This window comes from Pichia kudriavzevii, chromosome 1 (assembly GCF_003054445.1).
Source record: "Pichia kudriavzevii chromosome 1, complete sequence".
NCBI lineage: Eukaryota > Fungi > Ascomycota > Pichiomycetes > Pichiales > Pichiaceae > Pichia > Pichia kudriavzevii.
In genome coordinates this window covers 1315450-1336746 of record NC_042506.1, presented here as the reverse complement: position 1 = coordinate 1336746, position 21297 = coordinate 1315450, and the positions used below count along the sequence as shown (strand labels likewise).

The 21297-nt window shown below is 36.7% G+C and overlaps 9 protein-coding genes across 9 annotated transcripts; 6 read left to right on the top strand and 3 right to left on the bottom strand.

Annotated features, from left to right (window-relative positions):
• Positions 1-1614: 1614 nt before the first annotated feature.
• On the bottom strand, positions 1615-2391 carry C5L36_0A06110 (uncharacterized protein; the record flags this gene model as incomplete). The annotated part of the gene is made up of 1 exon (XM_029463633.1): positions 1615-2391. The coding sequence occupies one exon, from the start codon at positions 2389-2391 to the stop codon at positions 1615-1617; it is 777 nt and encodes a 258-aa protein (XP_029319493.1).
• A 502-nt stretch (positions 2392-2893) lies between these two features.
• Positions 2894-5239, top strand: C5L36_0A06100 (uncharacterized protein; the record flags this gene model as incomplete). Its single annotated transcript, XM_029463632.1, has 1 exon — positions 2894-5239. The coding sequence occupies one exon, from the start codon at positions 2894-2896 to the stop codon at positions 5237-5239; it is 2346 nt and encodes a 781-aa protein (XP_029319492.1).
• Positions 5240-5336: 97 nt separating this feature from the next.
• Positions 5337-6030, bottom strand: C5L36_0A06090 (uncharacterized protein; the record flags this gene model as incomplete). The annotated part of the gene is made up of 2 exons (XM_029463631.1): positions 5337-5578; positions 6024-6030. 2 exons carry the CDS (start codon positions 6028-6030, stop codon positions 5337-5339), a joined length of 249 nt encoding a protein of 82 aa, XP_029319491.1.
• Positions 6031-6570: 540 nt separating this feature from the next.
• Positions 6571-8451, top strand: C5L36_0A06080 (uncharacterized protein; the record flags this gene model as incomplete). The annotated part of the gene is made up of 1 exon (XM_029463630.1): positions 6571-8451. One exon carries the CDS (start codon positions 6571-6573, stop codon positions 8449-8451), a length of 1881 nt encoding a protein of 626 aa, XP_029319490.1.
• A 738-nt stretch (positions 8452-9189) lies between these two features.
• C5L36_0A06070 (uncharacterized protein) lies at positions 9190-10341 on the top strand (the record flags this gene model as incomplete). The annotated part of the gene is made up of 1 exon (XM_029463629.1): positions 9190-10341. The coding sequence occupies one exon, from the start codon at positions 9190-9192 to the stop codon at positions 10339-10341; it is 1152 nt and encodes a 383-aa protein (XP_029319489.1).
• A 513-nt stretch (positions 10342-10854) lies between these two features.
• C5L36_0A06060 (uncharacterized protein) lies at positions 10855-12267 on the top strand (the record flags this gene model as incomplete). Its single annotated transcript, XM_029463628.1, has 1 exon — positions 10855-12267. The coding sequence occupies one exon, from the start codon at positions 10855-10857 to the stop codon at positions 12265-12267; it is 1413 nt and encodes a 470-aa protein (XP_029319488.1).
• A 956-nt stretch (positions 12268-13223) lies between these two features.
• Positions 13224-15377, top strand: C5L36_0A06050 (uncharacterized protein; the record flags this gene model as incomplete). The annotated part of the gene is made up of 1 exon (XM_029463627.1): positions 13224-15377. One exon carries the CDS (start codon positions 13224-13226, stop codon positions 15375-15377), a length of 2154 nt encoding a protein of 717 aa, XP_029319487.1.
• A 246-nt stretch (positions 15378-15623) lies between these two features.
• C5L36_0A06040 (uncharacterized protein) lies at positions 15624-17327 on the bottom strand (the record flags this gene model as incomplete). Its single annotated transcript, XM_029463626.1, has 1 exon — positions 15624-17327. The coding sequence occupies one exon, from the start codon at positions 17325-17327 to the stop codon at positions 15624-15626; it is 1704 nt and encodes a 567-aa protein (XP_029319486.1).
• A 406-nt stretch (positions 17328-17733) lies between these two features.
• C5L36_0A06030 (uncharacterized protein) lies at positions 17734-21060 on the top strand (the record flags this gene model as incomplete). The annotated part of the gene is made up of 1 exon (XM_029463625.1): positions 17734-21060. The coding sequence occupies one exon, from the start codon at positions 17734-17736 to the stop codon at positions 21058-21060; it is 3327 nt and encodes a 1108-aa protein (XP_029319485.1).
• Positions 21061-21297: the final 237 nt, after the last annotated feature.

The following is a 21297-nucleotide window of genomic DNA, read 5'->3' as shown; positions in this document are numbered from 1 at the left end:
GTCCAAAGTGCAAAGACATGGAAGTACATCAAGTGGAGAAAGGGAACGGGTTCTCCCCATGTGGGGTAAGGTGTTCCCCTTCCATGCAGTGTCTCGAACATTTTTACTGCCGTCCATGCAGTGTCTCGAACATTCTCACTGCCGTCCATGCAGTGTCCCCCTATTTTCCATCTTCTTCTAAGTGACTAGTTGTATCTGTTACGTAATATCTTATATACAGTATGTCATAGCGTGATTCCCCAAAATAGCATTGTGTAATTGTTACGTAATTTTATATGTACCATCTCTCATATCTGATTTGACCTAATACATTGTTGGAACTCAAACCTTCTCAATATGAACTTTGGCTACCTCTTCGGCTTCCATTTCAAAGGTAATGTTTGGATATAACGACTCCAGTGGTGCAAAATCTACCTTCGTAGCTGGAGTTGGTACAATTACTATCTTCTCTATTACCCTTTCTATAGGTACAACTTTTTCAATGACTCTTTCGACAACCTCCTCAACAATGTGTGGAACGTGTTTTCCACTCACAACTTCCTCTTGATTTCCAACCTCTTCCAAATCCGGTATATAGGTATGTCCAACACTATCTGTAATATCTCCAAGACCCTAGAACGTCATCAGGCAGAGAAATCCAATAGCAATGGCAATGGCAACTTCCTTATCGACCTTCCTTTCATCAATAACAAACTCTTAATCACTTGTCCAAAAATTTAGAACTTCTGGTCCATGCATACTTATTTCCGCCGGTAAGATAGAAAGCTTTCAATCTACCAGATAACCTAGATTCGCCATTTAAAACCCTATGTTGGATTCTCCCTTCTTATTGTGAAAATCAACCGACTTTAAGGAAAAACCAGCTCTGATAGTAGCAATCTCGTGTCGATCAGGCTCTGTGGACATCAACCACGTTGGCGTTGATGCAAAGTGTCGCTCAATCGTATAAACCTTATCCCCTTTCCTACCAAATAGATTGATTTTAGTATGTCTCTAATTATTATCTCTTCGAATATGGAGGGCTTTTGTAGGCGTCAATGGTATAAAGTTGGTTTCTGTTGAATGTATATCTAGCACATGTTTAAGATACGCATGCTGGATAAGATAGGTTGCAATTGTAGTCGGTGTGCTTTGAATATAGATAGCAGGTGATTCAAAAAATGGGCATTTTGTCAATAATGAATAAATGGAATTTTTGAAAATGTTATAAACTATTGAATGGTAGCAACTGTTGATAGTTTGGGGGAATAAAAAATTCAAATTCACAAACAATAAAAAACTGTACTTAAAAACAGAAATTGACCCAAACAATTAAAAGACATAGCAGAAGGTGGTCAAAAGGAAATAAATAGCTCCATCTAGTTATACAAAGCATTGGATATTGTCAAAGAATGGGCTTGACAACGTTGATCTTAATTTTCCTACATATAAAATGCCCCCTTCCAAATGGGCAAGTGACAACAAATACAGGTGTCGCGGCACAACAACTTCTGACCAAATGCGCCAGTTTTAGTGTTTACTAGCACCACTGACGTGTTCAACAGATAGTTTAAGCTTTACCTAACGACAGTTTTTGACGATTATATTCAAGTCTATACATTTACATATAAGTGTCTATAAAATGTTCCAAGCATCTTCCGCACCGTGGCACATCTTACTACATGCAACGGAAGCAGATAAAGGATATTCGGACAAACCAATTTTTTCGTCAATCATTTCATCTGCAAAATTATCTTTACCTCTAGCCATGGCACCTACAAAAACGCACAAACTCTCATCATCATCCAACTTGTTAATATAATCTTGTGGTCTGACAACTTCGGCGTCAAAGGAAAGTGTGATTTTACGGCATTTTGTAGGCAAATGGTCAGTAATTGGGTTTTTAATAACCTTCAATAGCTTCTCTTCAGAGTCAACAGATCTGATTGATAGTTGGTGCAACAATTGGACCATCAAGCCGGAAAATCTCTTGAAAGTTCTAGGAATACGAACAGAAGGGTTGATTTCAATTAACACGTTCTTCGCAGTTTGAATATAGACCTGCAGTTTACCTGCCTTATTTATTGGCGAATCCAACAATGTTAATAGACATTGGTGTGTAATATCAGGTCTTGCCTCAGAGATATCACGACCCATTTTTCTCAATAGGCCTTGATGATCGTCACAGTTGAGCAATACGTACTTGTCATGACCTGGCCCACCACTACTACTCACCTTTTGTGTCTCCAAACATGCTTGTGTAAGGACAACTATGAGTCTTTTTGTGGTCTTGTCCTTCGAACTTAATGGTTTCGGCTGTACAGGAACTAATGAGGCCTTTGGCACTTCTCTTTTTATTCCGTGTTTCTTTGATCTATTGATCGAATCTCTCTCTTTGGAATCGCTAACCATTCTCAGAATGCGGTTTATCTGTGTATAAGTACTGTGTGCTGTAGGGATACTTTGCAAAGAGCTTCAAAGCGTCAAAGGAATTTTCACATCCTTAGTGCACAGGCATGAATTTCACTGAAAATTTTTTAAATGAGGAAATCTTGTCAAAAATTGTGTAATCGAGGGCTCATCATTGTCAATCTTGTGTTTTGTTACGAATAGACCCCTGAGGCCCTAAAGGTGAACCACTGTGGGACATTGTCAAGAAAACAACAAAAAGATTGATCTTGGATACCCCGTCCTATTGTATTGTACAAAACCATCATTACAAAAATGTTGACTCTCTCCTATATGTATGTAATCCTATATTTATGCCACACCGATATTCTCATTTTTCACATGGCTATTTGCATGAATTCGGATTTTCTTAGAATATAAATTTCCACACTTTAGTTGACGCGTCATAGATAAACGTCCTTAATAAGCACCAACATTTCAAAGAGACACCGTACCTCAAGCTACAATGTCTGATGATTCGTTTGGAGATGACGATGACTTCGATTTTGACGAGGTTGTGAGAAAAGCTGAAGAAACGCAACGGCTACTTACGCAACAGAACTCCAGAGGTGTCACGAGAGAGGATGCAACTTCGGAAACAAATGGAAACATGAACAACGGACGCATACAGTCGTCAAAGCTAGATAATGTGGTCTATCAAGTAAAGGGTGAAAATGCTGTTTTGAGAGGCCAAATAGCCAAACTAGAGAAGGAACAGGGGGAGATTCAGGATTCATTAAGGGTCAAATATGAAAAAATGCTCAAGGATAAGGAAGAGTATATTCGTTCGTTAACTGAGAACTTGAATAAGCTAAAATCGGAGTACGAATTTGCAGAGACGGAAAATAGAAACTTAATGCAACAGAATATCAGAAGTAGGAAGATAAGGAAGATTCATCATGACACTGACTCATCAACACCAAATACATCTGTGATTGAATCAACCCAGAATACTTCATATACGTCCAACAACTCAAATCTGTCTACTCATGATACACGACATGATCAATGTTTACCTAGAGATGAACGTTCCGGTTTGAAAGTTGTTATTATGAACCAAGCAATGTTTTTTCAAGATGAGAAAACACATTTCATCGAATCTTTAACCAAGTATGTCGTCCCAGGGTTGAAATTTTCTGCGTTACAATATCTTGAGAACATTACATCTACATTTGACTTTGATTACGAAGACTTTCGTATTGCAAAGAATGCACAAAGTTTTAAATCTGCCATCCTGAAATATCTGATTAACTTTCAAGATAAAAATCGTATTGATCATTTGTTAGAAAAGTTTATTTTGATCCTTCTTGCCTTTATCTGTGAGACACACGTCAATAAAAATAGTCCACCACAATTGCTTCCTATTCCGTTTTTGATCTCACTGATTAATTTTGCGTTAGATTATAGACCAAAGGCAATTAGGGACGAAATTTTAAGCAAACTAACCAAACACATATTTTTAATGCTTGAAAAGTACCAGGGGTTATTTAAGCCTGAATTTGACTATTTAACATTACCATCTTCGAGGAAAATCCATTATAACAGTATGTATGATACAGAAAGTGATGAATTTATTTTCAATGATTTTGCAGATAAGACCATGCACACAAGGATCCTAGAAGTTTTCACGACAGTATTTCTTATGGATACCTTGTCGACAATTAGTAAAGTTGCATCATTCCATGTGTCGGTTTTCCGAAATTCCAAAGCATTGTCGAAATTTTGGAGTACGATTCCACAGCAGTTTTTTATCAATTCCTTGCTATCCAGAAAAACTCCTATTCATTTCATTCGAAATACAATAACAATATTATCCAATTCAATAAATGATTATGACAGATTTGCGTTTGAAAATATAAGGAAAACTTCAATAACTAATCCTAAAACAGCTACAGAACTCACTATAAAGATTATGGAGCAAATTATGCAATTTCTAACTACCATTACTAGTGACCAAATTCATTTCCAAGTTTTCGGACTAAATGACATGGTTGGTAGTAACCATCATCTAAAACTATTAGAATTAGTTATTATACCCAATGGGGAATCATCTTCATATCCAAGGACCAATTCTTTTGATGTCTATGAAGAAAACTTAAGGGCTAGACCTGAAAACTTGGCAAAACAAGAAAAACAATTTTTAATTACAAAGATTGAAATTTTGAATCTGTTTATATCCTTCTATTCAAATTTGATCATGATCTCACTACCTTTACAAACGAATGTAAAGTTGGTAAAAATATTATGTCAGTTAATAGGGGATGAACAAGAGATGATAATCAAGGCTCCCAGATCTTCAAACAATTCACTAAGGGTGGAAGCAATTGCGCAATCAGTCAAGATTCTTCACCATCTAATTTTACAAGAAAGTATTGTCAAAATTAATGAGATTCCCAATCTAGCGCTACGGGAGATGATTATCGTTTTGTTGAAGATTTCATCGAGGAATATCAAAAACTATTCCATCGACTTTGTTAAGCAGGTAAGAGAGTCCAAATATAACGGTATTTTATTTAACGGGGAAATCGAGCAGAGCGAATTGGATAGATATGGGTTGTGGAATTCCATACTATCTTCTGATAAGTTACCAGGGGACGAATATAAAAAGCTAGTCGAGAATCGTATACAGATTGAAACAGATACATATAATGGGATTGAATTTAATTATCCTGATGAAACAATTGATTTAGCACGAGACATAGTTGGTTCCGCAGTCACTGGAGATGAAGCAGACCGATTACATGACAGTATAAACTTTGTAAATTACGACGACACTGCCAACGAAGACGAAGACTACCAAATGGACATTTAGTAGTCAATTGTCGCAAGGACTTGTTCACGTCTCACTTAAAAGACTATAGGGTTTTATTACTACTAAGTTTATAAATTAAACATTATAAAGAGCTTCTTTAGTTTTCAGTTTGGAAACCGTTCTTGAACTTTCTAGAAACGTATTTTAAGTAGGTCATTCTACCGGTACCAGTAGTTCTTCTTCTCTTTGCCTTAGCACCCCAGTTGTACTTTCTCATCTTTGCTGCTGGGTAACCACAAGAAGCACAAGTCTTCTTTTGGTTGTGGAAGGATCTTTGACCACATCTCTTACATAAAGAGTGGGTCTTAACGTGCTTCTTACCTAAAGATGGAGTACCCTCTGTAATAATAAAAGTAAAATTGAAAGTGTTAGTATTGAGAACCAATAATGTAATTTACAATCAAAAAACTTTTTAGAACTTGCCGCTACTTCAGCTTGCACTAATCAACTAGAACTTTGTACTGAAACTAAAATTTTTATGGTCGAAGCCTGCTTGTGGTGATCCAATTGTATCTTACACCGTTACCACAAAGTGCCAAACAAATAGTTTAAAATGAAGTGGATTTCGTTTCTTGCAAACCTGCTAATGAGAAAACTAAATCAAGTGGTATTCTATCGAAACATCATACCTGCCTTTCTGCTCCAAGTAACATTATATTCAAACAACTCCAATCAAAGATTTTTTTTTTTGATGAACACTAATCCATTTTCAAAGTGTTTCAAGTTCTGCATTTAATGATCTAAACATATTCTTAAACATATATTTCCCTTGTAATATACATACTACCCATTTTTTATTGATATTTGTGTGTATAGAATGAAAATATTGATTACTATATGATATCACTAAGCACCTGAAAAATACAGATAAAACAAGTATATTGAAGGCATCCACAGTAGACGGCTGGGCAGTGGAATTCCTGGGAGTGAGAGTTACTCTCCAATGTGTGACTGCTTCTCTGTTTGGCGAGAACTGAAAAAAAAAGAGACGCGCACAAAAGAAATTATAATGGACATTACCAACCCCCAGTGTACACACGTGACATAAAAGACAGCCCTGAACTTACCCAATTTGGAGCTTTTTTGGCTTCGAACAAAAATGAAAAGAAAGACGCGTTATTCGAGTCTTTTTTTTTTTTGGTGTTATTGTTGTGAGAGAAACACGTTACGCGTCTGTGAAACATGTGAAGGTGCTATTGTTTGATACACTGGTGTCGTTTTCGTTATGAGGGGAGGGGTTTTCCAAGTGTTTGCTGTTAGTTTGAAGCTGTTGTTCAATCCAAATATAAAATTAGGAGCAAGACAAGACAGTGAAGTGTAGGTTTTGAATAATGAACACAAACCAACAGTTCCCACCGTCATCGCCGTTGCTTCATAACGGGCACGATGAATTAGACAACAATGGTATTCATGCAAAGGATTCATTCGATAAACTGAAAATAGACTTTAGTACAAAGGAAAGAGACGATGCTTATCTCACACCAGACCCATCCTCTTCCTTGGGCGATACCTCCATTGTTGGTGATGGCTTGAGCAGTCAACTCGATGATGTAGTTTCGTCACCGACAAGGGTTAATAAAGTATTGGACGTTTTAGAAGGCCCAGCGGCGAAGAAGTCAAAAGGTAATGACCACTGTCCCATTGCGAGGAAAACAATTGATTTATCCAATCCTCTTTCGACGCAGAACTTTCAAAATGTTATTCATTTGCCATTGAATGGTGATACTTTTAAGATTGGCAGAAGTGGATTATCGTGTAGTTTCAAAATCAATTCTGCTAACAAACTCGTCTCAAGAGTCCATGCGGAAATTCACTATGAAACGAAAACCAGACTGATTGTCCTTAAATGTACGGGTTATAATGGTTTGAACATTACTATTCCTAAGGCAATCCATGTATCCAAGCTACAGGATAGGGAATATAAGATTGCATTAGATGACTTTGTCGAGACAGATGATGAGCAGGCACCTTGTGATAGGATCCTTTTGAAAAAATCAACTTACACGAACTTTTATATGCTCAAAGACGAAGTTGTTAAGATGCCAATGATTGAAGGTACGGTTTTAGATTTCAGAGGTGACTTAGCCTTGCTAGTTTACAATTTGGATCCTCTGAAGTTGAACAAAGAACAGGTTGCATCCATAGTGGGAGAGAAACAAAAGGGATCGGCGAAGCTGTCTACTGATGCATTGGCCGAAATTGTCAGACAAAAGAAATTGAAGTTTTCTACCCATCCAACATTGAATGAAATAAAGGAGAAGAAGTATCTGATTGGAGGTGCCAGACCAATTGAGAAGAAGAATTTGCACAATACCATCATCTACAAACGTCCATCACCATCGCCATCACAATCGGCACTACAATCACAGTCGGCATCACCATCGGTATCACCATTGGCATCACCATCGGTATCACCATCGGTATCATCGTCTGCATCATCGTCTGCACCGCCAAAATCGAACCCACCTATAACCCCGTCACCTGCAATTGCTGAAAAAGAAAACCTTGATCCATCTGGAAAAGAGTTGGTTAATGCGCAAAGCTCTCCAGTCAGTATCGGCGAGAGTAGAACACCACTTGCTGATATAACACATCTGCATCACTCCAACACCCTGAAAGTCTTGCCAGATACTACATCATCGGGGAAGGCTATACCTTTGCATGAACCTATGTCATCCATGAAATCAGAAGTCAAGCCTCAAAGGGCTGCATCCGAGGAAACGCAAAAGAAGGAACGCAGTCACACCCCTGAACAAGACGAAACCAAAAAGAGGGGCAGACCAAAGAAGGTGAAGAAGAGTGAGGAGGAGACACTCAGAAGCATGCCAAGGGAGGAAATCGATGCCATTCTTTCAACTATTTCCGGCCTCGAAGACCTCTCCAACGTAATAACGAACCATATTGCGTATGCGAGGATCCTACAAACTCCCTTCAGTTCTATCAGAGAGCTGAATTCAGTCAAGCAGAAGGAATTGAGCAAATTACAACTAAGATGTATTCTGATCCATCACATTGAATGCATTGGTGTCATTTTCAGAACCGGTAAAGATGCTGCTGGCAAACCACTAGACGAGGAGTACTACTACATACCAGAAAACGATTCCGACAAACAGAGGGTGAAGCTTGTCGAGGATCTGAAAGGTTCTTCCTCACATCTCAGAAGCTGTAGAAAGACCCACAAACAGTACTTTTGGAAGAAACCTAAAATCTGAAGGGACGGGGGCTTCCCCTCCCCCCTTAAAGACACATCCATACACATGTGAACACCTGTAGTTAACCTATACACACATCCATACAGACCCAAGATACGTCCTCGCTTTATAGTATAATATTTTCTCTTTCTATTTCCATCAAGATTGGATACTTATAACACCATTGTCAGTAACATTCCTTCTCCCTGAAACAGGGTACAAATATTGGCCCTGTCACGTGAAATCGCGCCATTTTACCGTTTTCAAACGCGACTTTCCCACTTGAGGGATTAATAAAGCTGAAAACAGATATAGAATAGCATCTAATTATAATAACGACTATTTCTACCAATGGTGCAAGTAGATACACCTAGTATAACCCCCATTCTCTCTTATCAATAACAGAGATATACAATGCACTTCCACTTGCTTCTCTCGTTTGCCGCCCTCTTCAATTCCATAAACGGTGCCAATATACGAGCATCTAAACGGGAACAATCGTTGAAACAATCAACCAGGCGCCATTTCGCGGTACGAGAAAGTTGAAATTTTTCACATTCTTGCCATTCTTGACATTCTTTATATTTTTCAATCTCATTTTCACATGGAAAAATTTTTGGCGCTTTATAAACAGAGCTTTTGCTCGTCGATGGATACATTAAAGTAACCTTTTTCTTTTTGAAGCCTTTGGAGAATCCAAGCTTCTAGTTATTTAGGTACCCAATCCACACACATACATACACACATATATATATAGCCATGTCTGCTGAACATTTTTTCTTTACATCTGAATCCGTTGGTGAAGGTCACCCAGATAAGATTTGTGATCAAGTCTCTGATGCTATCTTAGATGCTTGTTTGGCTGTTGATCCTTTATCCAAGGTTGCATGTGAAACTGCTTCCAAGACGGGTATGATTATGGTTTTCGGTGAAATCACCACCAAGGCAAACATTGACTTTCAAAAGGTTATTAGAGATACTATCAAGCATATTGGTTACGACTCCTCTGAGAAAGGTTTCGACTACAAGACCTGTAATGTGTTGGTTGCAATTGAACATCAATCTCCAGATATTGCTCAAGGTTTACATTACGAAAAGGCTTTAGAAGAATTAGGTGCTGGTGATCAAGGTATTATGTTTGGTTATGCCACCGATGAAACTGATGAAAAATTACCATTGACCATCTTACTAGCTCATAAGTTAAATGCTGCTATGGCAGATGCTAGAAGAAGTGGTGCATTGCCATGGTTAAGACCAGATACCAAGACCCAAGTCACCATTGAATATAAGAAGGACCAAGGTGCAGTCATCCCATTAAGAGTTGATACTGTCGTTATTTCTGCCCAACACGCAGATGAAATTTCAACCGAAGATTTAAGAAAAGAAATTAAGGAACATATCATTAAGAAGGTTATTCCAGAACACCTATTAGATGAGAAGACCATTTACCATATCCAACCATCTGGTAGATTCGTCATTGGTGGACCTCAAGGTGATGCTGGTTTAACTGGTAGAAAAATCATTGTTGACACTTATGGTGGTTGGGGTGCTCATGGTGGTGGTGCTTTCTCTGGTAAGGATTTCTCCAAGGTTGATAGATCCGCCGCTTATGCTGCAAGATGGGTTGCTAAGTCCTTAGTTACTGCTGGTCTATGTAAGAGATGTTTGGTTCAATTCTCTTATGCAATTGGTGTTGCAGATCCATTATCTATTTACATTGATTCATATGGTACTTCTGAGAAATCATCTGCAGAATTAGTTGCTATTGTCAGAAAGAACTTTGACTTGAGACCAGGTTGTTTAGTCAAGGAACTAGATCTTGCAAGACCAATCTACTTCAAGACAGCATCTTACGGTCACTTCACCAACCAAGAAAACCCATGGGAACAACCAAAGAAACTTACTTTATAAAGACCTTAGTTTCTGAGTTAAGTTGTTTTATTTTTTGATCATCCTTTACTATCACAAAAACAAAACAATAGAACGAAAAGTTTACGACTAAATTCGATTACTTTACCTCCAATTATTATATTTTTTCCAATGATTCAACGCTCAACTCGTTAGAATTTTAATAATATTACTTCAACGATATTTTTATTAACGCTTTTTTTTATTCATTTTTTTTGTTTATCATATTTACCATCATTCTGTATAATTCCCCCATTTTTATATACTTGAGATTCAATGATGGATTGAGTCATCAACTGGCATCTTTCTGTTAATATAGATTATTAATTCTGTTTTCAAACTTTGTGAAATGTAACAAGAAATTCGGGGCAACATTTGTAACGCGTGCCAACATCACAAAATTTAAAAAATATAAAAAGTAAACTATTTATATTAGCTTCAATAAATAAATTTACACCCACCCAGAAGTTGATCTATGAGATCATCATAAAGTTTTAAGCAGATCATCTTGTTCCTATGGCGACCCAGAACTTGCCCTTTGATAAAAATTTCCAGCCGTCCAAGCTTACTCTGTCAACAAAGCTTAATGAGTTTTGTACTGATGTTTCAGTTATTGGTATGCTTGTGGGTATTTCAAGGAAACTATCAACCAATTCAAGGAAACAATACGACCAACCGTACATTCTCCATTTGACGGATCTCCAAGAACCAGATATTAGTGTTACCAATGGATACGATCCATATTTTGAAAATGACTATGGATACCCGGGGATCGAAAAACGTGTCTATCACGTAACTATGTTTCGTGCATGTTTTGATAAACTTCGTGAAAGTGTTTTCAAGGAGGTTGACTTAAAAGAACACGTTAGATATTTCACTTATGAATGTGGTCGACGGGAGTATGCGGATAACTTTGACGGAACAAAGAAAACTGCGGCATATGCCAAAGAGCTACAATCTCTACATCTCTGGCTTATCAACCGTGTGAAATCTAAGGTATATTCCGGAAACTTAGAATTGACCTGTAAAAACGCATTTAGATATGTTCCAATCGAAGAAGTGAAGCCAGTGTTGAGAAAATATAACATGTTGGCCGTGTGGAAGAAATTTGAAGAATTTTATGGAGCTACAGAAGTATTTGATGATATCTTCCCCGATGATGAAGATGAGCAGAGTATACGAAAGAACACAACTTCCATTCAAGAAAACCATATTGGAAATACAACAAATATGGCAACTTCATCAAAGTTATCAAGTGATGGAACTTCTCAATATATGAATGCACCAGAAGACGATAGATTTAGCTGCACGGGGAACAGAAAAAGACAGAAAACAGAGGATCTCTCAATGACCAATAGTCAGGTCATACCCGATGTGTCAACACAGACCCAGGCATCCATAGGGGTCGGTGGCCATTCCCCATCTCGCACGGCTGCAACTGTTGCTACATCTCCAATCGTACCAGCATCTACAAACGTTGCAGCTGCGGTATACGAAGCTGCATACACATCGGTGCCGCAAAAACGATTTCCTATGGACTACTCTCTACTTCAAGACCTACAAGTGCCACCGCCAAAATACTACCCACGGTATGTCATTGTCAAGATACGCATTCATAAGCTCTATAACGAATACATTTACGATATGGGAGAACACTTGGCACCTAAGCGGTTAAAACTTCGTCTTATAGATGAACAAGGTACTACTCTATACGTGTATGTCGATCCGCAGATTGTGCTAGACTTTCTCGACACGTCTGTCGAAGACTTCTCCTCGCTTTATGAGGTAAACGAGCACATGCGTCAAGAGGTTGAAGCTCGTAATAAAAACAACGAGTTTTGGGGAGTGCTACTTGCACCAGAGGAATGTGTTTCAGGTGTCGTACAATGGTACGTTGAGTATGTGACAAAGGCAGGAGTTGCCGAATAGGTCATTTCTTTCACTTAGATATCTTCTCATCATATTCTTATTTACTGGTTTCTCTTCTCTGCAATGCATTACTTAAAATTCATGGTATCACGTGATATGATAATTTGGTTATACAAAAAACTTTGAACGGACATAAAACTCAAAAGGGGCAATATACCAATAATGGAATGAGAAAAATAGAAAAAAAGGCGAGAAACCGCGAAACCGGCATTTTCCATTTTCGACTCCATTTCCAAGTTCTTTCCCCTGGCGATTTCAGAATCGATATAGGACAATGTGGGCGATGATGACATCAACAATCAGTTGCCCTGGAAACTCAATTTGCCACTGTACTGGTGCTTTCTGTTGCACTTTGACTTGTTTTTCTTGGTGAACTACGCCTCCAACGCCTATCCAAACAGAACAGACATACCTGAACAAGCACTGAGAGCCATCTCAAGCACTTATTCTTTAGAACGCTGTTTTTTTTGGCCCCGCAAACACGATATCCTGCTTCCGAATTAAAGAGAATTTGGTTGCATTAAAACAAACTCAACATCTCTATAAGAAGGCTCTTGATACGGCGGTTCATTCCCGAACAACTTTTTTTTGGTCAAAAGGTTCGACACTTTATTCTAGCATACTTGTTTGGGTAAAGGGTCTACATCTTTTAACCCTTTAAAGGTTGATATACACAAAAATACTTCCAATTATAGAACACTCAGAATTCCATTTAATTTTCTAAAAGCTTTTTTTCTCACAGTCCTTTTCAAGAACGACACTTACTAGAACTGGCTTCAACTAATAAACGAATTGCAAGCTCATACCCTTTTTTTAACGACACTAACAAAGACGAGAACAAAATCTACATATATCCAGATATTATAGAATTGACATTTTTCCAATTAGAACTTATACAATACAAAAATAAGAGAGACTTTAACTTATAGATTTTATTATAAAGCAATTATTTCATCATGACTTATAACCAAGAAGCCTTTGGCTACGTTAACAGGATGCCCTCTGCATTTGATCCTCCTAGTACCATGCTGGATGATGACCAACAACAACAACAACAACAACAACAACAGGCACAACAATATTTGCAGCGAGTTAATTTGCAACAGGCTCAGCAGTATTTGCAGCAACAAGCACAATCTTCTCAGTCACCTTTCCAATCACAAGTTTCCAATAATTCGAATTCTAGTGCACAACAGCAATATTTATTGCAGTTGCAGATGCAACAAGCACATCAAGTTCAACAAAACAATCAAGCCTATGAATTGAACCAAAAAGGAAATTACCCCTCACAAAATCGTTACCTCCAGTTTAATAATTATGCACAGCCAACTGACTTGATGTTGGGCGGCAATACCGAACAAGAACTATATCACCCGCAATTAGCCCCAAAATCTAAAAACGATCAATTTTTCTCATCACCACATTCTTCTGTTAGTTCTGCCAGTAAAGATTCGTTATTCAATACGTCACTTCAAAAATTAGGCTCAAACAATAACACCTTAACTGGTAATATGAGCAATATCAACAACTTAACTCAAAACACGTCGCAATTCAATCTACCAATTGAACTTCAGGGTGGTGTCAACAACATTTTTAATAGAAGGCCAAGTTATGCCGCTGATGTTCAAAATTCTGCTCATAAAAAATTAGGGTCAAATAATTATCCTTTACAATTCAATAATTTTAGCTCTCAGAGAAGTAATACTATTTTTGAAAACCACAATTTAAGAAACAATAGCATTGATTATTCATCATTACCTGCTGTGAATCCACTCCTTAACAATAGTCTCTCTCACTTTGATACGGATCAAATATATGTTCAGTTAGATGATGGCTTGTTGTTGAATAAGGCAACTAACACCATAATTACATCACCTGAATTGAAAAGACAATTTGCTCAATGTGCCAATTATTTTGGTGATTTTGAAACTGCCATGAATGTTGTTGATCAATTAAATAGATTGCTAAATCTTCCTTCAAATTCCAATGTATTGAATAGTACATTTTTAGAGGTACCGCTATCTGTAATTCATCAAAGGGTTGATAAATTATTGGAATTCTTGTTGAAACAAAACGAAGATTTGAAATCTTCGATCCATATGGGTAATAAAAATTACTCCCTGATACTAAATAAAAATGGAAGATTAGACATTATTTCTTTTCCAAAGAACTCGAATTTGGAATTGATGCCTAAAGATTTGATAATCATCGAGGGAGACAGAGGCAAAGATTTAGTAATGGTTTTGAAACCGATCATCGAGTTTAAATTTGCCTTGTTTTTCAACTACCTAAAGAAGAAGTTACATTTAAAAAGTTTAGAGTTTGGTAATGCGTCATCAGACACAAGCTCCAACTCGAAATCACCAATTTCTTTTAACAACAAGAGCAAGAATAGCCATAAAAATAGCAACAACAACAACAACAGCAATAATAATAATAATAATAATAATAATAATAACAGTAACAGCCATAACCAAAAATCAATCATTAATGAGGATGAAAATTTTATCACCTTACCAAACAAACAAATCCTCAGATTTGCTAAGCCTCATGAGTTGAATCAATTAATACTTAAGTACAATGATGAAATTATGGCTTATAGAATTTGTTTAAACTATTCTGCTTCTTTAAATTTAAATTTGATTATCAAAAATGTCGAATTTCAGTTTGATAAGAAAAAATTGATTATTTATTATTACTGCTTACAAAGGTTAGACTTTAGGGGCCTAATCAAAGAGCTATTTAAAATTTATAAAACCAGAATCTGGTTGTGCGCCATTTTGCCATTGGAGAAGAGCTATAAGCCATTGTTAGAATATGAATTAGAGAAGAGAAACATTAAATCAAACGAGATTCTTGATTCATTCAACAAATCAGAAGAGCTTTTAACTGAGTCGGGTTCAGGAAATTCGAATACTTATAGGTCTGACTCTAATGTCGTTAAAGACAACTTGCCAGGCTCCGATCAAATTTATCAGTTTAGTGAAATTGAAGAGCCAATTTATTTTCATTCCAAAATTTTTTCAAATCTAATCAGTATGTTTGAATATGAAATCACCAATTATGAAAAGTTCCCTGATCGTTATAGTTTCCTTATAAACCAATCCTGATTAATTGCTACAAGAATGCGTTTTGTCGTTTTTATTCGCTTACTGGGATATTATAAAATAAATACATAAAGCCACCTTTTCTACACGATAGTCGATTTTATTGCGATTGTCTTGCTACTTTATTTCCCTTTCCTTTACTTTGTTTTGTTATTTTCCTTTATGAATTAATATAGCCTTTTTTGTATTTCCTCCCTCTTTAGATCCATAAAAAACAAATTGAGCTTTACAAGCTCAAATGACAATTTATCAACTGTCTCCTTTTAGAATATACGGTTTGCACCATCTGTGGTTTTCTATATCATTTACAGTGGCTCTTTTATTTCTTTTCGTCAACAAAAGCTTGACGATTTCTTTTGCTGAGGCAAATTCCTCACTCAAAGTCTCATCCTTGAGATAATACCATGTCCAATTGATCATTGCTATTCGATGAGCAGGTTTAGATCTACGGCCGGTTGGTTTATTTGCCTCGCTTGGTAACGGGTCAAATGGTAATCTACTTTCTAACATTGTGTAAAGAACTACACCCATTGACCAGCAATCATTTTGTTTACCATCATAAGGCATGCCCAAAAGTAATTCAGGGGACACGTAATCTTCGGAACCGCATCTAGTCGTAAGCATTGGATTGGCGGGATCAAGCCTTTTGCTTAATCCAAAATCAGACAAAACAAGGATAGGTGTGTGTAAAGCAGCCATTCTAACTCCATTATCAAGAGTTTCTAACTGTGAATATTTTAACAAGATATTTTCGAGTTTAATATCACGATGGCATATATTTTTTGAATGCATAAATGAGATTGCGGAAACTAGATTGGTAAACATACACCTTATTAATTCACTATTCATTTCACTGCGGTAATTAAGAATAAAATTGTATAGATCGCCACCTTTGCAGTACTCCATGACGATTGTAATCCGGCTTATATCAGTTTTCAGGTCAGGTTTATAGTCACTGCCTATTAATTTGATTATATTGGGATGCTTTAGTTCTTTTAATACTTCTAATTCCCTGCTGAGTGAATTTTGTATACGCAAATACATGTCCTTTGAGTTTTGACTTTCTTTACTGAAACTGACATCCGATATTTTCAATACGGTTTGACCATCGCTACATAAATAAACCTTACTGAAAGACCCACAACCTATTTCATACAGTGGCTCCCATTTCTGGAGGTCATGCTTCCCATCTACTGAGTAAGTTTTCAAAACCTCTTGAAGAATAGACTCCCCATTTTGCATATTCTCAATATTTGAATCAATTTGAGGAATGGATCGTGGCAGCTCATTCTGGTTTCTGGCTTTAGGTGTAACTGGTCGAAATTTAGAGTGAATTGGCAATGAAACAACTCTATCTATGGGATTTATGTTCCGGTTAATCAAAGGAGTTCTCAATGCTTCATTGTGGTTGATTCTTGTGGTCAATGGAACTTCTGTATACTCATCTCTATTTCTTAATTTGTAATCCGAAATGAAGCGTTTTTGATCCACCTTGTTTTCGTCTGCCCCAAATGAATCCAGATTAGTATCTACTCGGATGATTTTAGAAGAAGTGTTCCTAGTTCTTGTCTTTGGTATAATTAAAGTGGAATTATTTTCTTTTCCCAAATTCGGTACCGGCGACTCTTCTTTAATGGGGAAAATAGAATCATGTGTAGATGGTGGACTCCATTTGGGGCTCGTATTGGGACTTCGAGAAGAGTAAGGCTTCTGAAAGTTGGGAACAATTGGAGTGGGCAAATTTTGGATGTCGTCGTAATATTGGACTTCACAGGTTGTTTGTCCATTGTCAGTAAATTTGGGGTTGCTTCCTTGTGGTGGTGTTTTCATATCGCCCAATTGAAAACTTTTCAACGTAGGAGGCCCAAGTTGAGTTATCTGGGAACTTAATTCATCATCTTCTTCATTCTTGGAACCCACTGTAGTTTCTATACTCAGACTTTGTCTATTCATTATCGATATATGGGTCTTGAAAGTTGTTGAATTAAGTTAATGTGAGTGGACTTCTTATCACCTTGCGTTGCTTCAAATACAAAAGCAAACTTTTCAAAAACACCTAAATGTGTATTGTACCTAACACCAGTACAAACACTTACTTGGAAAGTGAATCTGTACTGATGACTTTATCAGTCAATAAAGTCTTGGCAAGTGGATATGCAATGTACAAGTGAGGAAATAATATTAATGCCGCCCGTATTGGAAAGGGATCAGTTTCCTCTTTGGTCAGGAAGTTTCCTCTCGCTCTATGTGGACATGATTTCTTCTGTCACCCAGTTGATTCAGAAGAATGGTAGGTATTCTTTTTCTTTTGCAAAGAGGCTCTGTGACGAGTTAGAGAGTTTTTGAAGACACCTCCAAAATGACCTCTGTTCAGGAGAGACCACCGTTTTCAGCTGACATGGCTCAAACAAAGCAATCACTACCACTTCCTAGTGGAGATGACCATGCTGCCGTGAATGGAACCTCCAACAACGAAAAGAAGGTTAAGAGTGGCGGAATAATTCCACCACCGATACCTCATATTACGGAAAATATGACCCCATTAGGGAGTATTATTGAGAGGGTTGGTCAAGACACGTTTAAAAGATTCAAGGAATTTTTCATGTATTTGGAATCCACTACAGACCCGGATGTTGTAAAAAAGAAACATTTTTTGGATATTTTGACTACAATTAGAGAGAACTATTTAAGGCTGTATGTGATATACAAGTGGAGTAAGAACCATAAGGAGATCAGTCAATTTATTGATCTTTTTGTATGGTTGAGAGAGCAAAACCAAACTATACAAAATGTTATCGGTACGTTTGGCGGTATCAAATCTTCGTTAATTAGTGCCAAAATCCCAGAACCTGATTTAGTTACATCTTTAGAAGTTTTGCTTCAGGGAAGGCCAGACCTTCCGACGTACAATTTTTTGGAAGGCCCTGAATTACGTCCCGAGTTTGTACTCAAAGTTTTACAGAATTTAAATGTTGAATTATCAATTAAGATGGCTTCGCAGGAGACGCTTCCGAAGGAATTCCATAGTTACACTATAAAAAATGGAGCTGTCTGTTTTAATGTTCCGGGATATTTTTCATGTTCTTTATCAATGTTGAGTGATGAAAAATTCCGCTTGATTGATTTCAATCTCGGGTTCAAACTTGAGAACTCTATCATCGTTCCCACACAAGGGGAAGATACAAATAGTACGATACTGCATACCATTCAGAACTACTGTGATACAGTTGTGAACGACGAAGGATTTGGTAGTCTTTATGATATCTTGTACAATTTTTCGATCAATTCAAAAATTTATTTGATTCATAAACAGTTAATTGATTTGAGGATGGGTTTATGGAGAGGCAATATGACACATTCATACACAGCAGAAAAATCTTTGATTACAGTATCCTACTGGTTACAGAAAAAGAATGTGAAACCAACAACGGTCCAAATTGGAAAATTCCAAAATAAAAACGGGGAATGTGAACTATCCTTCAAATGGTTCAAAGAGGAAGTACTACAAGAGTCTATTGATGTAAGACTGATAGATGATGATGGTAATATCGATATATTGCTACTGCTAAATACTTTAATCAAGGAACATATCAAATCCATAATCTTGCAGTTGAAGGAAAAATTGATTGAATCTGTAGAAGATGTTGACAAAATGATCATAATTTCCGGTGACTATGAAAAATTAACATTTAAAATTGCACAATTCAAAGAGATAACATTTAGTATAGATCCCCTAAGTGGTTCATCATATTTTGAAAATCCCACAAATATGATGAATCGAAGTGCATACAAGATCAATTGTGGTATCAGTATGAATTTTATCGAGATTCTAAGATTGAAAATGTTGATTCAAGAATCAATGTTTGCATCAATGATGAATGCCACTGGATGGGTGCACTTGAACAATATTAGATTGAGTGTTGACGAAATTCCTAAATTAAAAATAAATTACTCTAACTTGAAAAACGGTAACTTGAGGAGCGCATTAACTTCGATTGGTGTTTATCGAAGAAAAGACTGGCCAACAGGATGGGCTATTTTAGTTGCACACTTTGGATTTCAGTCAAATGTGCAGTTATGGTGTTCTAAAATTCAATCGATTGAAGGCCAATGGATAATAAACTGGTGTAGCGAAATTGAACTAAGGGAATTATATGAAGATGTTTCAGGCTTATGTTTAACGTCTGCGCTTAATATGAAGACGGATGTATCATACAATGAAAAACAAAAACAGGAAGAACACAATGGGCCAAACGAACCCACACAACTCCAGAACCAAAGATCCATGACTTACACAGATCTAGTAGGTCTGGTAAAAATTGCTAGTTCTAAGTTAACCTCCAACTTGATCGTCAAGGAATTAATCGACCATGGATGTAAATTGAAGATTTTGAATTTAGGCGATAAATTGGTCAATGACTTTTTAATCAAGAACTTCAAGATCGATATGACTAACTTGGCATCAACCGAAAATGCTGTTATGCTGATAAAAAATGACTCTTTATTCCATATTCAGAACTCTAAAGATTCTTTGATTTTACTGATCTCAATCAAGAGTAGTGAATTAAGTGCTAAAATATATGGACAACTTATTGATAATAAAAGCTCAAGAAATTTGCCCGATATTAGCTTTAGTGACGATTATAATACTAGTATTGAATACACATCTTCCGATAAGCGCTTCAAAATTGAATCCACTGTTGATTTATCTAGCCAATTTCCCTTATCGATTTCCGACAAATCCTCTTATCTTGGGAATAACTTGATACTATCAAATACACTCTCTTTCTTGGAGAAATTTGCAAAGACGTTGAACTTACTAAAAATAATAAGTAGGGACTCGGGTCTATCTATCATTAGAGTTTTGTCTGACAGTATTACGTTCCAATACGGACCTGATGAGAATGAATATATTACACTGAGAATTTCTTCTAATGGGGATGGCAGTATCAATCTAGAACTCCCGCCTGAGAACCCACATTATAAGTATTCTCAGCATCTGAATTCTATTGTTGCAGCAGCGCCTTTCAATAGTAGATTGATTAAAGAGCTAGTTCTTTACATGACGGAGACCCTCAAATATTGTAAAGCTATTGATAAAATATGCGAGGGTAAAGCAAAAGCACTTGAAGATTTCAACAGAAAAAACGATGCTGTTGACTATAAAAAAGATCCTACGAAGTTTAGGATAATGCCAGAATACGGATATGTGCCATCTATTTGCAATATTGAAAACTTTAGAATAACTTATTTTAGACAATACAAGGTTGATATTCAGCAAAGTTCAGGCAAGAAGAAAAATACCAAGTCGATCACTGATGTTCTCAAATTTGAGATCCTAGTGGAATTAAGACATCGGATCAATTGCGTCTCTAAAAAGCATTCTAAGTTTTTCATCACACTGGGGGATTTAAGAACAGATACCCTAGGTGTGGTTAATACAATGGCACAAGTGAAGGAGTCTTATAGCAAGGCAGAAGAACTTATACATTGTATAAATCAAGTTTGTGAGCTGACAACAAAATATTTCAATGGTGAGAATTTCCCAACGAAAATTGCATCTGGTGGTATAGTGTTCTTGCAAGATGGAATCTGTTGTGATTTTGAAAGTATCGATATTGTTTTACTAGATTTACATGCTCACTTGTTGGGATTGATCACACCACCAAATTCCAAACCAAACTAGACATACCTCTAACTGAAACCAATATCAAAGCTTCTATGTATAAAGATCTACTTAAATAATTCCGATGTAACTTATTAAAATAAACTAATGTACCATTTAAAAATCTGCAGAATTGGGTCCATGATTTTGTTGATGCAGCGACATTTGAGTCTTTAATTTTGAGGATCTGATCAAGTAAGCTTTATCTGAAGTTTTTTTTTCCCCTTTAAACGTTTAGCTTCTATTGGGGAAACATAC